The 17967-nt window shown below is 43.7% G+C and overlaps 1 protein-coding gene across 2 annotated transcripts in view; it reads left to right on the forward strand.

Moving 5' to 3' along the window:
- The window catches only part of TBC1D22A (TBC1 domain family member 22A), a 449980-nt gene that overhangs the window by 109679 nt on the left and 322334 nt on the right, over positions 1 to 17967 (forward strand). For both annotated transcript variants that reach the window (XM_090042105.1, XM_090042106.1), the window contains one exon: positions 3228 to 3342. In XM_090042105.1, coding sequence (XP_089898231.1) covers positions 3228 to 3342 — 115 coding nt within the window. The remainder of the gene's footprint in view (positions 1 to 3227; positions 3343 to 17967) is intronic.

Here is a 17967-nt window from a genome sequence, read left to right on the forward strand (position 1 = left end):
AGATTGTACTGGAGAGTAGGATGGCTAGCTTATCCTGCTTGTTCCTCATGCTCCTGGTATTAGTGTATAGGCACCTGAGTCCTCCTACTGAGGCCTGTGTCTTCCTGTCCTGCTGATGGAGACCTGTTCCCTCAGTTCCTGCAAAAGGTGGCTCTCCTGGTGTCTCTGTCTATAGGACTTACTTGTATGTTGGTTCCTGGACATGTTTTGAATTTGTGTATCCCTGTCCCTCAGCAATCTTGGTTTGGTCTGGATGGCAGATGAGTCCCTCAGTGCCCTGCAGGAGGGAGTCCTCCCCCTGCCCCACCAGGAGTGATGCATAGGGGGGTGAATAGGGGTGCATGTGCACCCCATGAGTGGTGGTGCACCCCCTACAAAAAGGTGCTGCTGGCACTCAGTGGTGCCTATGGGCGGTCGCCACTTGCCAGCCTTCCGCCAACACTGGTGGCAGCATTGTGGGTGGTCCACGACCCCTGCTGGCTGGCGGCATCTGCATGTGGTTGCTGACCCTTGGTCGACGTTTGCCACCCTCCCTCACCGCTGACAGAGCTGGTGGCATCTGCGGGAGCTCCTCCGCTTACTGCTGCTGCTGCCATGCTCCCGCTGCCACTGTGCCCCCCCAGCTGCTGGGGGCATGAGTTGTTCATGCCCCCCCACCACCTTGCACCTCTTTTTGGGGTGGCAGCAAGCTGCTTATCTTCCTCTTCTGGTGTCACCATTGGAGCCTCCTCATGTATGGGGAGGGCAGTGTAACTGTTGTGCAGGGCCAGGGGAGGAGCTGCTCTGGCCTTGTGTTTTCTGGAGCATGAGGTGATTTTCTTCCAGGTAGCTCCAGGTGAGTCGTCTTGGTTAGCCATCACATTGGCTACCATCTCAGTCTGTTTCTCCTCTACCTTCTAGAGAAGGGTCTGGCAGTAGTTGTCAATGAAGTCTTCATGGGCCCTGATGCTCCACAGCTGACATATCTCCTCCTCAGGCTCCCATACCTGGCCCCCCAGAGACTACACCAAGGGGCACACCCCACAAGTAGACCCATCATGAGTTGAGATAGGTCACATTCTGATGGCATCTCAGGGGCCCCTCACTGGGCAGCCTGCTTGACTCAGCCAGTGTGTGCTGGGCGAGCACTGGTCCAGCCTCACCCCTGGGCTGTCACAGAGAGATGAAATTGAAGAGGCTTTGTCTCCTCCTTGCATGGCTCGGCACGTGGGAGGAACAGAGACCTGCTGCTGCCTGGGTCCTCACTTCAGCTCGCTGGCTTGGGTTTTGGCAGGAGAGGGCCAAGCCAGGTCCAGATGGCAGGGGAGCTCCATTCCCCCCCTGCCTGTCCAGCCCTCTGACTGCTGCTGCTGGGAGGTGTGCATGGCTTTTCACTGTGCTGGGACCTGGGGGTATGGGAATGGAGGCCCCCTCCTGAATGTCCCACTGAGCTTGCTAGCTCAGATCTTGGGGACAGCGTTCCGTCTAAGCTGCGCAGCATGTGCAGGTGTGCTCATGCTGTGCTGCCAGGGGCGTGCCTGCACGGCCGCACACATAATGCAGCTTAGAGGAGGGGAGGGGGCTGGGCTGAGTCTGCGCGGCAGGGGACTTTGTTTCCTTGCACTCTGCCTCCTGATGGCTGCAGCTTAGAGCTGTGTGGCTTTTCACTGAGCTGGTGGTAGTGGTGGTGGGGAGGGCAATGGAGCCCTCCTGCCACATAGGCCCAGTTTGACCCTCCCCGCCCCCCCCCCCCAAAAAAAACAAACCCTCAAACCAGCAAGCCAGGGTGGAGGGGGCATGTGGCATGGGGTGTGTTCCCCCCACGCCCAGTTCCCCATGCAGCAGGAAGTTGGGCAATTCTGAGCTGAAGCTGCCAGAAGGCTGGAGGCAGGTGGAGGTCCCCTGCCACTTTTACCGGCATCTCCCCCCAGGACCCAAGCTAGCAAGCTGGGGTGGGGGAAGAGTGTCCATGAAGCATGGGGGCCTCCTTTCCCCCCTCATCCTCCAGCTGCTGGTGCTCACAGCAGCCAGCCTACGGGGGCTGAGGGGGTTAGGGAGAGAGGGTCTGTGCTGGTCAGTCAGGGATGGCTGGCTGCTCAATTGGACTCTGAGCTCTCCTCCTCCCCCTGCCACTGAACAGCAGATGTTGATCCCGTTCACTCCCAACCTAATCTAGAGTGCTTTGAGTAAAGTGTGATAAAGTGCTTTGGCTTTGGGCTTTTTGTTTGCCTGTACTTAGTCAAATCTAACTGGTCAGTGTATGAGTCCCAGATGGATGGATTGGACCCATCACATTCTTCAGTATTGCTCAAAGTAGCCATGTTAACATGGTAGGAGAAGAGCCCCAGTCTGCTTGCTTACAACATGAATCACTGCAAGGTTTTTTTTTCTTTTTTTCCTTTTATTCTCTCAACTGAAGCACTGGAAGCATCGTACTTACTGGGATCCCATCTTCATTGTCACTATTCTGTATCTGTGGGGTTTTTGTCCCAGAAAGATCATGCAAGAAAGAACAGGGGAGAACCATCTTTATTACCAGCAACGAACTAACCTTAGTACTAAGTAGTGCAGCAAGCAGCAACATGATAATGGAGTTTGGGCAGTATCTTGTGCTGGTGAAGTACAGAATATACCTGTAGACACACAATTCACAGCAAGAACTAATTACAGTAAAGAACTAATAGTCTTGCTACTGCCCTTGGCTGAGGGTCTGGGACATCACCTTGTTTAGACTCTATTTTTCCAGGACGATTTACTTGGTCACAGAGTCAGCCATGACTTTGGAAATATTTTTTTCCTACATTTAACCTTCCAAAAATAAGGTGTGCATTTTATTTGGTGATGTTTTGTATATAGTTCTTCAATATTTTTTGTCTTTGGTGGCGGTGAGATCATGGAAAGGTGATGTAAAACTTTTTGGGGAGGAAGGTGTGAAAATTTTTTTCTCTTCTAAATGTGTTGATGAACAAAGTTCTTTTTGTAACCAATTAACTGTGTGTGAGGTTGGCATTAGCCTGTGCTAATATCCTGAAAATACTTTCTTTTAAATAACTGAGAAATGTAATTAACGATGACAGTTCATTATTAATACCAGTGTTAATTTATGCTTCTATATGCATGCTCTTTATGCTAGGGACTGTCTGATATTAAATTTGTCCTTGTATTTTTTTTAAATGACTTGTTGTAAATGTGCTTAGTTGTTTGACAAATTGCTTTCTTCATAATTTCTTTAATGTTTTTCCCCGTAGACCTTTGAACGAATTTTGTTTATCTGGGCAATACGACATCCAGCCAGTGGATACGTTCAGGGAATAAATGATCTAGTTACTCCTTTTTTTGTGGTCTTCATTTGTGAATATATAGGTAAGATTTGCCACAATACTTCATTACATGTTGGTTGGGATTTTAATATGATTTGCGGATTAATCTGTTTGATCAGTGTTACTGTATATTATCTGCCTCTTTTAAATATACTTTTATATTATTTACATCTAAATTGTTTGTTTAAAATAGGTAGTGTTCAAAATTATTGATTTGTATAGATTAAGGCCTTCATCCGATAACTTGATTAATGTAGGTATCTAGTTGACTTTAAGAGTACTCTAAACCTTCCTCCATGTATAGTCCTAATGAAAATTTAGAAGGAATTCCGGTATAGATCAGATTGCTGAAGTGGGACTGAAACTGCTTAGGGTATAGCCTAATGTTCTTCCATAACGTGTAATTTAATCTTCATATGATTATTAAGAAGAGGGCATCTGAGTGTTGTTTTTAAACGGACTGTTTTTTCTGTATAAGGTCCAAGAATAATTTTTTCTATTACTGTTATAATTTACATTTATGTGATTTAGCTAAATCAGTACCATAAGTTATTGTAAAAGTTGACTGGCTTATGCTTTCATAAGTCACCTGTACATCACAGATCTTCACTTTTCTGTTCTGAGTTCCCAAACTGTTTTCTTGCTTATGCTGTATAGACTATTAAACAAATTGAAGTAACCATAAAGTTTGAGACGCTGTAGGGGCAGAATAATAAATATAATAAATAACCGTTTCCATTCTATTCGATTTCCTTTCAAATATGTGTATAATGAAAACAATTACTATGCATGCATAAATTTATGTGGATCATTAATTGTTCTGTTGATTTTTCTGAGTTTGTAGATATTGTGCAACCTAATTTCACTCCTCTGTTTGAGATGTCCATCAATGTCTTAATCTAGATTGATTAGATTTAATGGGGGAGAGATTACCCTTGAGTGGATGAAAGACTATCCATTTACCGATTTGCATGGCAACACCTCCATTTCTTTGTTTCATTTTTCCTTTCAGTGGAAATCTTTTCATTGCTAAGCAACTAATGAGTACTACTGTTGCTTACTCCCTAATCATCTCTTAAGTAGGGTAGAGGCCTACTCCTGAGAGTGCTTGCAGTTTCTGCCTTTTACTCTCTCATTTGACAGATAATGAAAATGTTCTTAATGATCCTAGAACAGTAGGTTCTCTGTTGGTAGACTTTAGAGTTGTTAATTGAAATAAGAAGTTCAAATGAGATGTGATTAGAGAATTGATATTCCATGTTAAATAGACCATTTAATTAATATGGTAAGTAAGTTTGTCTTTACCACCAACTTACATTGTGAGACCCTACTGATCCATAATGCATTTGCTTGAAAGTCAGTATGATGGAATCAGAGAACATGATTTTTTCAGTAATTGTCTTGGGGAGGTGGGGGTGGGGGTAGGGAATGGTTATTCTAAGAGTTTTTCTACAAATGAAAAGATGTGCATGCATGAACTGCATTTTAAATCTTTGTTGCATTTGAACTATAATAGAAATAATATTCAAGTGACCTATATTTTTCCTGGTATTTAGTCTTGAATATTATTAACCTTAAATATAAAAAAGACCCAGTCCTCCAACTTGAATTATAAATAAATACATAAATATTGGAGTTCTTTTTTGTCATACTGGTTTCTTAACTTTTGTTATATATTCCAGTTACATGTTCAAGGGTAGAATCTGTCATTTTAGTCCTGTGTCTTCATCTTGGAAAAAATACACCAAAAATCTTGCAGTTCATGATAAGAGTGAGAGTTGGCAATACCAACTGTTTAATCTTATTGGAAATTAGAGTTGAAAGAGCAAGTTATGACATTACAAAAGTATCCTAGCAAAGTCCATTTGAATCTAATTTGCAAGATAGAAATAAAATAATGGAGTTCAATAATATTTCTGTAACTCAAACTGTTAACGTGTAATGTCCCATGGAGTACAGTCACCTTTTACTACACACACACACACACACACACACACACACACACACACACACACACACACACACACACACACACACACACACACACACACACACACGTTCATCCAAGTATGAAATGGGAGATCTTTATGATGCTCTTATTTGAAAGTTCAAATTTTTGCAAAATGTGGGAACCATTGTGTGTTTTGTTTTACTTGATAATCAGATCAATAGACATCAATCTTTTTTGGCAGCTGTGCCACTCCCATTCACTTCCCTTAACTAATGTGCTCCTATACTTTCTGTCTCCTGCCTGTGTTCCCTGATGGTTTGTTGGTCTGCTTTCTGCTCTTAACCCATCCACCTCTGTTCCCTCCCTTATTTGTCATGTGCCACACAGAGGCTGCCTGTGTCACTTGTGGCATCTGTGCTACCCTTGACCTATGCAACACAATTAGGAAATATTCTGTAATTTTTGGAATGAGGGAAGTTTTGTTCAGTTAATTTCTCTTCAAGGGCTATTATTTTGTAAATTTGGGACTTAATCTACTCTGGGGTGGTTTAGTTTGCGTTAAAACTAATTTATACACATTGAAATGACTAGTTTCTGTAGGATACAATTTTTAGTCTATATAAATTGGTCAGATTATAGGTATTTTATTCTCTTGCTTAAAAATTATATTTTGTTTACTACACATAATTTAACGAGGACTAATGTTCTTGTGAGTACATCACTACAGTAGTTTTAGAGTCATTTAACTGCCATCCCACCCTGATTGGCATCCTGCCAGGATTGACTTGTGCCCCTTCTAACTGCTGTGTGATTCTCTTGACCATTATAATCTTTCTGTTTTAAATGCTCATTTGTCATCAGGACTGAGCCATTCGTGAAGTCAGATTAATCACTCCATAATTAGTATTTTTAGATTGTAGTACTGTGCCATGCTTTGTGCAGCTGCTAGGAGGCATGCAGAAGTCCTGGATCTACTCATTGTGTATGGAGAGATGGAAGTTTAGGAAGCCTTTGAAGGCTATCCCCAATAATGCTGTGCACAGCTATTGAAAAAGGGATGTTTGAGTGGTATGTAAATGTGGGATACTTGCAACATTAGATCAAGAGCAGTGAGCTGGAATCCTGCTCCCTTTCCCCTCTTTCAGTATATCAGATTTTGATAACATATTTAACATGGAAATAGGATATTGGGAAAGCTGAGTACTTTTGAAATGAGTTTGTCTTGTGGTTTGCTGAATACTTTGCTTAAAGTTCCATCTTTCATGACATGGTGGAAGTTATATTTAGCTGCAATGTATAAAAGAGTTCACCTCACTTTATCATAGTATGTTAAGGGAGATATTTTATATAAAGTTTTCTGTCTTAGGTGTTTTTGTGTTACAAAGCATAGCATTTTGCAGTAAATAAATTCTGTTTCAGATATAGGTTAAAATACATTGTGATAATAAGTCATCATTAAGATAGGGGGCATAGGCTATTAAGGCAAACATTTTAAAGAGTAATTGCAAAATTCCATTTGTGTCATGGCTGTGGGAAGAAAGTAAGGTACAGAATGTGTTCTGTTATGGCTGTAACAGTAGAAGGCCCAGATACCATTTTGTTTGTTCTGGAGCAGGTAGTTCTGTTTCATCCTCCTATGTTTCATGGGGAAAAACATTAATTCATAAGTCTAGGGAAGAATATGACTTCATATCTTGTTGGCCTTTTAGCCTTCTTAAATTCTTACCGTCTCTGTTTCTTGCCTTGTCCTTTCATGTAAGGAGTATCTGCAGAGTTGTGATATATATGTAGTTACTGACCTGGCTTCCTAACCATTTTCACCCTATGTTTCCTTAAAATCTCATGGGAAGATCACTCGTCCAAATCTGATTGCTCACAAAGCTTCCTAATGTGAGTGGATGAGCTCTGTGGCGGGCTAGTAGGGGGAGCTCCTGCATTGAGCCACCCACCTCGCTGTGCCCGACCACCTTCCAGGCTCCAAGTGCCTCCTTGGGGGTGCCTTATGTCTGGCTGACCCCCTTCCTGGACCACACCCGCTAGCGTGGGGTAAAAATTGCCACCACCCAGTGCTGGGCTTGATTCTGGCTCTGCGTCCTGTGGGTAACACAGGCCTAGTAGCCCTTGAGGATACCTGACTCTCACTTCAAGCACTTGAGGGTGCTTCCCTCAGCCAGAAGCACAAGTAGTAGTCTCTGTTAGTCAGCTGAACCAAGGGGACCCCAAGGCATAATCTAGACCCACACCTGATAAATCTCCCATGCTAGGTACAAAGGAGAACTTTATTGGGTAGGGTTACAATAGGGTACAAGGTAGAATAATATCAGAGAAATCCCATAGAGCAAACTGGCATGGCTGGGTAGCCTTTGATCACACATCTGAGTTACTGTAAGCTTAATGTCTAGTTAGATCTTGGGTAGCTTACTCACAAGTATCATCCAGAGGCAGGTGGAGATTCCCTCTGGAGACAGGCAGTTCCTTGATCATGAATTTTGAGAGAGAGAGCAAGTTTCAGATGGTCCAGCTCTTCTCTCTCTGAGTCTTCCTCATGGCTGAGGAAGACAGCCATGGAAAAGCGCAGGCTTGGGGGGACCTGATGGCTGCTTATAGGTACATAAGGGGTGTACATCAGGACCTGGGAGAATGTCTGTTCACCAGAGTGCCCCAAGGAAAAACAAGGACCAATGGTCATAAACTCCTTCAAGACCAATGTAGGCTGGACATAAGAAAACATTCCTTTACTGTCCGATCCCCCAAGACCTGGAATAGACACCATCCAGAAGTGGTGCAGGCACCTACTCTGAACTCATTCAAGAAATGCTTGGATGCTTATCTTGCTGGGATCCATTGACCCTAGCTGACTTCCTGCCTCCGGCACGGGCTGGACTTGATGATCTTTGAGGCCCCTTCCAGCCCTAACGTCTATGAAATCTAAGAAAATACTGCTTACCAGTACTGCAGATCATCTTAATTAATCACGAAACACCCACCTGCTTAGATAAACGTGTGAGCACTACACAGAGGCTCTATACAGGGAAAGCAAGGGAGAAAATGATTTTACCCCTCAATAGCTTCATAATACTGAGAAAAGTGTATGTCAGGGGTTGGCACCCATGCTAAGGGTTGCCTGAGTGGGGCGCGTGAAGGTATTTTGCTTGGTGCACGTGCCTCGGTACAGATGGAAAGGAAGAGACCAAACGAGGATCAGGTCCCTTGCTTTCTGCCCCTGGCATGTAAACATCTTGCAAGCTGAGGTTGCAGGTGTTTTTGGCACTCTGCCCAAAAATGTTAGTGACCCCTGGTCTATGAGGAGGCATCTCAAAGTTGAGGGAGAAAATGGTGTGGAAACTGAACAAAGGAGAAAAACTGCTGTTATTTTTTCTTGCATTTCACAGGCTTTGCAGCTTAGCTGCCCTAATCAACATCTCAACATGTGGGAAGCCTGAACTGGGGAAGAAAGAGAAAATTAGAGGAAGAAAAGTTGGAGATCTTCAAAGAGCCTCAAAGAAATGAAGTCAGGCAGCCCAGGAATAGAGGGGGTGTCTTAAGATTGAGAAAAGAGGACATGGAACTGGTTTAAGAGGGTCTTATCGTGACCCCTGAGCTGGTGAGAAAAGCTTCATAATACTGGGTGGGTCTGCGTGCAAAGGCATAAACAGACAAACAGTTTTACTGGAAAACTTAGCAAAGCAGACAACCTTCATGCAGATCCAGTGCTTGTAGAAGTCGGTTTGGTGGAGAGTGTCAGCTTGATCCATGGATGCCAACTTATAGCTCCTTTCTTTTCCTCATAGGACTTAACATAGGGATAAAAGTGGTTTCTGGAAGGTCATCTTTGAATACTGTAGCAGGTCTGGTGCTGGGGCGGCAAAGTCACCCTCTAGCAGCTGCCTGGATCTCACCTGGCCTCTCAGGGTTCCACCCTATTATCCTGCTTGCCATGCTTTGGCAGAATTGATCTGACCAGGGTGCAGGGCCCAGGGCAAATCAGCCCATGTGGGGCCCTGCCCCTGCCCCTGCTTTGATCCTGGACCCAAAGAAGCTGCCGCCGCCATTGGTAGCAGCGGTATTAGCATTAGGGGTGGGGTTAGCAAGCGACGATGTGGAGCCACTGCTCTGCCCAGTTCCATGCTACCGCCACTTCGCCCAGCTCTGTGGGGCCCCCCCCAAACTGGGGCCTGGGGGAGTCGCCCCGATTTGCCCTCCCCTAGGGACGGTCCTGTGCTTTGGTGTTATAATTGGACGGGGAGGCTGCCCCTAGAGGATGGGGGTGGGGGGCGGGGTGCTTCAGGTCTTGGGTCCTTGTCTGGGCTGAGGCTCCCTGTCTTTGGCCCACTTTACTTTGACTGGGTCCCTTTGCCTGAGGTTTGTGGGCCCCAGCTCCAGCCTTGCCCTTTATGGACTCTGGGCCTCTTGGCCCCAGTTTTGCCTTTCTCAGTCTCTGGGTTTCCATGCCCAGTCTTTTCAATCTATTACTACAGGCCTTCCACTGACAGCAATGCCCCCCCCCTCCCCTTGAGGGGTTTAGGACTTGGGGTTCCCCTGGCGCCCTTCTCTGTGGCTTCCTCCTCCCCTACAGCCACAGCCTGGTCCTTTAGTCCAGTTTCAACACAAATGGAAAAATATGAGCATCCACTTCCAAACAAAAGGTTTCCCCAACCCTGAGTCAACACCACAGTCTCAATGGGCTTCAATGCCATGGCTAAAATGCTTACCCCTGCTGACTGGTTGTACAGGGGTGTCCTTGCAGTTTTTCTGCAGTCTGGAGTCCTTCCTCTATGGCCAGACAGGACCCTCTCCTCCCTGGATACTGTTCCTTGCAGCCTGCAGAGTCAGACCTTCTCCCTTACTTCAGGATATGCCTTTAACCCCCTTTCTGGTCACCTGACCTGCTACTGCTGCTCCAGACCTGTTAATTGCTAGCTGTACTGTATTGCCATTTTATTAAAGGGCCATCTTCCCCTGTCAGTTTCTTCATGGGGCTGGAGCCAGCCAGCTTTTCCCTGGCTCCCTCTCTTCTTCAGTGATGGGGTAGGGCCTCCATTACAAATACCCAGACACATGCAGGGGCTAGAGGTTTTTTCCCCCACTTCATTTGGATTCCCAACGTACCTGGAAAATGACCAGGCAGGATACCCACCTCTAAGTTGCAAGGCCAAAGTTTTGTGCATTTTTATTTTCATATGCTGTGAACTTTACTGATAAGTTGAACTGTATGTTAAATTCCACTATGAAACTTTTGCTTTTGTATAACTTTATTTTATAAGTTCTCAACTATGAAATTGCAGTCTTCATATTTAACAATTTCATGAGAGTTCATAAAAATATTCATGAAGTACTCATGAAATATGCCATGAAATGTTTATGAAATATTCATGAAGTATATATTGAAAATTACGTCAAGCCAAACTAAATAAACAAAGAATCAATAAAATATAAGCCTAAAATAAAAAGCAGCCCCTATACAATATTTAGTGAAACTGCATAAAATTTCCTGAAGTGGTCAGTTTTAACACCTAACACTGTTTATTAAATATCATGAATACCGCTATAGAAATTTAACAGCAGTATTCAGACAATTTAAACAAAACATAAGGAAAACATCACAGTCCAGAGTTCAAGATAATCATGCTAAAAGAAAGTCACATACATACATAATTGTACTAAAGCCCAGTAACCAAGTGTGAAAATGCAGGTCTCATTTTAATAATCTCCATGAAATGTCATGAACTAGTTCCTAAAATTCTTATAAATATTCATGAAATGTATTTGAAATACTGATATGTTATGAATTACAAATTATACGAAGAAGACTACATAAGCACAAACTCAGTTACATTTCAGTTCTTCCTGTCTTCATTTAGGAATATAAAGTATTGTAGAGCATGTGGGTATTTTGGAAAAGCTGTCTTGCTTGGCTATTTTTAGTGTTCTGAAAGTCTCTAACCCTCAGTCTCAGGCATTGGTGAGACGCTTTCCTTTTGCTTTCACAAATTAGGAATACACACAGTGCAGTTATAAACCAAAGCAGGTGTTTTCAGCTGCGTGTAAACTTGTCATTAGATGGTGCAGTGACACTTTCAATTTCTCAGGTGCACTCCACTTTGATCCTACAGAGGTTTGATAATAAACCGTTCCTTTCTAAAATGTTTGCAGGACTAAACTGTTTCTTTGACAGACATTCAAAAAGCCTGAGCCTGAATTGATTCAGTCTTTGCAGGCTAGTCTAACCTGGCTAGGCAGAACCAGTTTGTAACTGTACAGACATCCCCTGTGGACTGAAGTGCCGGAAAATGAATTGTACATTATGTGTGATAAAATACTGTAAAAGCAGGTCCCACTGCTTACCGGCTGAAACAAAGTAAACTCTCCAGCAGACTACAGGGAGCAGAACAGTGAGCAGGCTCAGCTCCCTAGCTGTTGTTACTCAGTTATTTATTACAAGGAAAGTATTTTTTTTTCCTTTTTTGCCATTCAAAACAGGTTGAGTACTCTATTTTGGAGCATGTTGTATGTGAGAAAATGCAGCATACCACCTACCTGAATATAAGAGAAATCACAAAAAGCACTTTGCAGTCAACCCAACTGTATCCACAATGAGGGTGTTTCCATGTTGGCTGGACAATATTTGATTTATCTCAGACCCTTTCCTGGCAGAGCCATCGTATCAGTTAACTTTGTAGTGTACACAGTGCCTTTTTCTCTAGAAAATTAATTCCAAGAAAGGTTGAAAAAATAATGCCCGTCAAACTATTTATACCCTGGGTAATTATGCACAGAAAAATCCAAAATTATGTGCTGAGTCCCAGGGGCTGCACATGGTGACATGGAGCCAGCTCAGCCTAGCCCATTGGTGCACACCATCAGACCTTACCAGACTGGTTCTGTGCTAGCATGTGGGGTTTGTGTCACTGTAGGTAGGAGCTGCACACCATCAGAGTGGGCAGACTCCATGCCTCCATGTATGGTTTCTTGCTAGAGTGCTGGAAGCTCCACATGGAGGCACAGAGCCAGCCCAGACCAATGGTGCATGGCTCTCAGTCCTGTGGGCCCTGTGCTTCCATGTGGGGCTTTCAGCACTCCAGCGGGAAGCCGCATGTGGAGGCACAGAGTTGTGTGCCATTGGTCTGGGCTGGCTCCATGTCTCCATGTGGGACTCCCTGCTGGGGTGGTGGAAGCCCTACATGGAGGCACAGAGCTGGCTGGCCTGACTTGATGGTCCACAGCTCCCTACTGCAGTGCTATGAGCCCCATGTGCTGGCATGTAGCCGGCCTGGTTTGGGTTGAATATGTGTGCCAGTGATGGCTGGGTTGGCTCTGTGCTGCCCTTGGGACTTGGCTGAGGTTGAAGTCCACCAGGGGGCTCTGCTACAGCCATGACTACTCTGAGAGCCCTCCACTTGCTACTGCTGCTGCCAGTGGCAGCAGGGGCTTTGGAACATGAGAGGGTATGGCAGGGAATCCCCCCCCATCTCCATGACCACCCAGAAACCCCATGTCCACTCCTCCTCCTGCAGGCAGAAGCTCTCCTCCCCACTCACCAGCTGTTGAGTCGCATGCTACCATGCTCGGTGCTTTCTGGCGGTCCAACTAGGAGCCCTGCGGAGTTGGAAGCACAGAGCCCACCCAGATTAAATTATGAAAAATGATACAATTATATGCAGTTATACTTTTTATGTGCAGATTTGCTGGGGCGCATAATTGAATAATTCCCCATGTATAACTATCCAGTCTGAAAGGTATGCTTCCCTGTTTCCTTTACAATGTGGAAGGCAGTAGTAATTGACCAGATGCTATTACGGTCCCTTTTTACCCCCATTCATCTCTGTGTGGTCATAGGAACAAAAAAGAAAGTGGCAGAAGTTCTTGTGAAACTGTCCTATGGGGGGCAGGTACTTCTTTACTGCCATTTCAAGGTCTCTTAACAGCAAAAGTTGCTAGGACAAGCAGGGAGGGGACTGTTACTTGGCTTGGGTCTTTGGCATTGGCTTGTTTAATGTCCTTAGTACATGTAGCTGTGAAGTAGACCCATACCTGTAGTGCCTTGTAGAAGCCAGCCAGATGAGATTGGAGCCAGTGCTGATGGGGGTTGTCAGTGCCTCTCTTCAGGAGTGTAGGGTGCCAGATATTCTTAATGTAATGATATAAATTGTAATTCTTTGAGCTGAGAGACAGAAGATGGTTCCTGAGTTAGGGAGTAGGTAATCATTTAGAGAAGGAGGATAAAGGAGTGCAGAAGCTTGTCTACTGCATTAAAACTTGTTGTCCACATAAAACTTGTTTAATTCTTTTCATTCATGCCTGATGAGCACTATGCTTGAGTCTGTAATTTTCCAGCCTATTCAGAAAAACATCACTTGATGTTCACTCTGTAGCCAGCAACTGCCCTGTTTCCAGCCTCCCTTTTTGCAGAGAAAGGCTGTTGAATGGATATTGACCTGACAGCCCATGTGGATCTGTACTCTACCAGATTCCTTGACGGCAGTCAGTTTGGCCTTCCTTGTAGATATGGTATGGAGACTGTTTGCGTTGTTGATCAGTAATCTTTGCTGGAGTTCAACAGGGGAAAATGTATCCTGTTACTTCTACAAGTACTCAGACTCATCACCTTTTCAACCTGTCTTTCTTATGAGGGAGGTTAAGAGGGGTCCTGCACATATCCACATACCTATGAGGTCATGTAAGCATGGTATCAATACCTCATGGTCAACTGTATAAAAGACTGTTGAAAAATCTAGTACATTTGGGACCTTCCCTACAAGGTGTTTAAGGTTCCATCCTCTTGCACCTCACGTTCATCATGCATCTGAGGCTGCTGGAATGATCATATGAAGTTTGAGGTGCCATCCAAAGGTTTATAACATTCAGCCCAGTTCCTGATTGTATGCATGTTAACCAGTTGAAGCTGAATTCAGAAACGATAGAGGTGGTGGCGGTTGGCAGAATTAATGACTTTGGGGTAGGGGAGGAAGGAGTTCAGCCACCTCTAGTCACTCAAGTTTGTTACCTTCTCCTGGATCCTTTGCTGCACCTTGATTCTGTGGTGGTCGTGGTGGCCAGGAGTGTCTTTTGCCAGCTCCTCTTGTTGAGAAGGCTGCAATCCTTTCCTTCAGATCCAGAGTTGGCCACCACCATCCTTACTGTCATGTCGTAATCCTGAGGTTTAGATTGTGTCGTGCTCCTGTGTGGGGCAGCCCTTGACTGTTTGGTAGCTGGAGCAGGTGGCTGCCAGTAGCTTTCTGGACATAATGCAAGGTGGTGATTTTGATCTATAAAGGCTAAATAGCCTTTGCCCTACAAGTCTAAGGAGTTCCCTCCTTCCTTATGTTTTATGACAATTTCTGAAGTCAGCCAAGAGCAACCTTCTGCAAAGTCCATCTGTGTGCCAAGTTTGGAGGCAAAAACATTGGTAGTCTTGGTGGTTGCTTCTCAGCTTTAGACCCCCCCTTCCCTCTTGAGGTCTGTTAGAGCTCAAGACTTGGAAGTCTTTTGAAAGTGTTCCAAGACCACCTTATTTGGGCAGACTTTTATCAGGTGCAGTTAAGTTTTGGGGTATTTTTTGGGAAATTATTTTCTCTTACTACTTTATTTTAATATTTAATCTGTTTTATGATTTATTTTGTTTTTATTATAAGCTGCCCTGAGCCATTTTGGGGGAAGTGGCATATAAATCAAATAAAGAGTAGAACAGTACAGTAGCACTATTGTTTGGCCCTGCAGCTTAGTAACCTTTGGTCCTTGTTAATTTAAAGGTGATCCTAAATGTTAGCTTTTTAAAAGGAACAGTTGGTAAGTTATTCTTGAAGAGATTGGTATAGCTTATTTTTAAAGTGCCTATCTATATTGTATAGAAGAATTGTGTCTTTTTGTACCTTGTATATTTTCAAATAGTAAGAAAGAATTGACTTTTATTGGCGTATCCTTTTCATGTTGGTTTCATGTTTTGAACATGCACTCAGAATTTTACACTTTTACTCTTCAATGCACTCTCAGCCAGGTGGGAAAATCCATGTGCAATTGAGAGAGATTCTGGATTGTCCATTTAGCAGTGCTGCTCATAATATGCTTCTGAGTGCAGGTTCACTTAGTAAAGTAGCGTTTCTTGAAGGCTGTCACGACAGACACAGAAAGATGATACCTGAATAGTAAAGAAAGACACGGCTAGCTTAAAAAAGGGGGTTTCCTTTGAGACTGAGAGATGAGAGGGGGTATAGTCTTGGAGGGACTGAGGAAGGGAAAAATCTTATTTAAATAAGTTTCCCTGTCTAAACTTTCAATTCTCCACTTTAAAAGCCCTAACATTTTTTGTGTCTACAGTTATTTATTTGGAAATTTCCAACTTGATATTTTTCAACAAGGCCTGTTAGATTGCAAGGACATTGTTAGCTGCATGTTTTCTAAATTGGTATGACCAGTCCTATAAATATTTGGGCCTTGATTTACACTTAATTTTATTAGTAACTGTAATTTTATTATCTATGTTAGGCATATTATTTTATTAACTAGTATAGTTATAGCAGTAAAAGCCTTAGCAGAACATAATTGTACTGGTATAAAGGTGACACTCACCTACGTGGGAATAGCTAAATGTGTATAAAGCACCTCTCCACTGAAATATCTATTTTAACCCTAAGAGGGTTTTGTGGCCTTAACTGTGTATTGCTGTAATGTTGTCGTTGAAATGATACAATTTTCTATCATAGACAAGACCTTATGTTACTCACCTTAATGCTCGTGGCCGACTATCATGTACTTGTTTTACTACAGAATTAGCCTTCTTGGTTAGCTTTGGTGTCAAAGTATAATTTTGATCCCCTTTCCTCCATTTAAACTTTAATTTGGCAAAAAAGGTAAACAGGTTAACCTGTGATACTATGCATGTGGTAGGCTCTCAGGTAAACTTTTTGTGTATCCAAATGTCTGAGATTTTAAGATGTTTGGCAATAGAACACTGCTAAAAATGAGGAGTTTTAAATTGTTCAAAAGTGTTCTAGTGTTTAATTACAATACTGTTATGCCTTGAAACGGATTTGGCATAACATTTGCAACTTTGACACTCTGGTGCTTTTGGACTGCTATAAAGTGTCTGAATTTTATAATATTATACCCTAATATATTATAATTTTGGAGTTATTTGGGATGTTTATTGAGGCTTCTGGGAGACCTTTGGGCAATGTAAAATTCACACATTTTATCATAGTTTTAAAAATGCTGCTAAGGCTCTCAAGCAACCATAAACTCTCTCTGCATGCTTCTTACTGTACATGAAATGTATGCTTTCTGGTGTAATTAATTAATTCTCAATTGTTTCCTTATTCTTTATTTTCTCTTATTTAATTCTACAACCTCTCTAGTTTGTATTGGAGAAAGGTATTTTGAGGTCTTTGGTAGGAAAAAAAATCACCAAGTTTAATTCACACCATGTACCTAGTGGAAAGGGTCATAAAATTATTGTAGTGCTTTTTTTTAAATGTCTTGTTAGCCCCCATTTTGTTTCACTTCTGATGTTTTTGCTTGCAGTTTGTTTACATGATTTATTATGAAGAATTGATTGGTAAATTTTACAGGCTTCAAAGATCTGTCGCTTGGAGACTAAGATGAGAGAATATTGTAGGTGGAAATGACAGGTACATTTTTAGTCAGTATACAGGAGTGAAATGTTGGTAAGTAGCTGGCTTATAAAACAAAGAGGTATTGCAGGAAGGTTCAAGAAGTCTTAAGTCAATATTGAGATTAGTAATATCTCTTACAATTTAAGCATCTGCCTATAATGACTGACTTTAACTCATCTTTAAGCCCGGGAACTGACTGAGGCCGCTTGCTCCGGGACCTTGGTTGTCATGGGTGACTTCAGTTACCCGGACATATCGTGGGAAGATCACTCAGCAAAATCCAAGCGGTCGCAACGCTTTCTCTCGTGCGTGGATGACCTCTGCCTGACTCAAGAAGTCTATGGGCCAACGAGAGGCAAAGCGCTGCTTGACCTGGTACTGGCTACGGGGGACGACCTAATTGGCGACCAAGTGATCAATGGGAAGCTGGGTGACAGCGACCACGAGCTGATCACCTTCACCATCCACCGTAAAGCTGGCAAGTCAGTCAGAAACACAGAAGTCCTTGACTTCAGAAAAGCCGACTTTGACAAGCTCAAGAGGCTTGTCGGTCAGGCCCTCAGGGACCGTGACCCCAGGGAGATGGGAGTTCAAGAAGAGTGGTTGCTTCTCAAGGATGCAATCCTCAATGCACAAGCTAAATCTATTCCAACACGGAGGAAAGGCAGCAAGAAGGCACAGCAGCCCCCCTGGCTCTCCAGGAACCTAGCGGACCTCCTGTGGCTTAAAAGGAAAGCCTACAAAGGATGGAGGATGGGATTCACCTCCAAGGAGGATTAGTTTGCGCTGGTCCGGTCCTGCAGGGAGCAAACCAGGAAAGCCAAGGCTGCAACTGAACTCCAAGTAGCTTCAAGCATCAAGAACAACAAAAAGTCCTTTTTCAGATATGTGGGGAGCCGGAGGAAAAGCAAGGGCAATGTTGGACCCCTGCTAAACCAGATGGGGCAACTGGCAACTGACGCCCAGGAAAAAGCCAACCTATTAAATAGGTACTTTGCGTCAGTCTTTCATCAGTCCCATGGGACGCCCATGCCTGCTATGGGACAGGGAAATCTGGGTGAAGGGGATCCCCAACCCTCCATAAATGCTGACCTCGTGAAGGAACACC

The sequence above is a fragment of the Crocodylus siamensis genome, chromosome 4, assembly GCF_052110815.1.
Source record: "Crocodylus siamensis isolate JL-2025a chromosome 4, ASM5211081v1, whole genome shotgun sequence".
In the NCBI taxonomy this organism is placed as follows: Eukaryota; Metazoa; Chordata; order Crocodylia; family Crocodylidae; genus Crocodylus; species Crocodylus siamensis.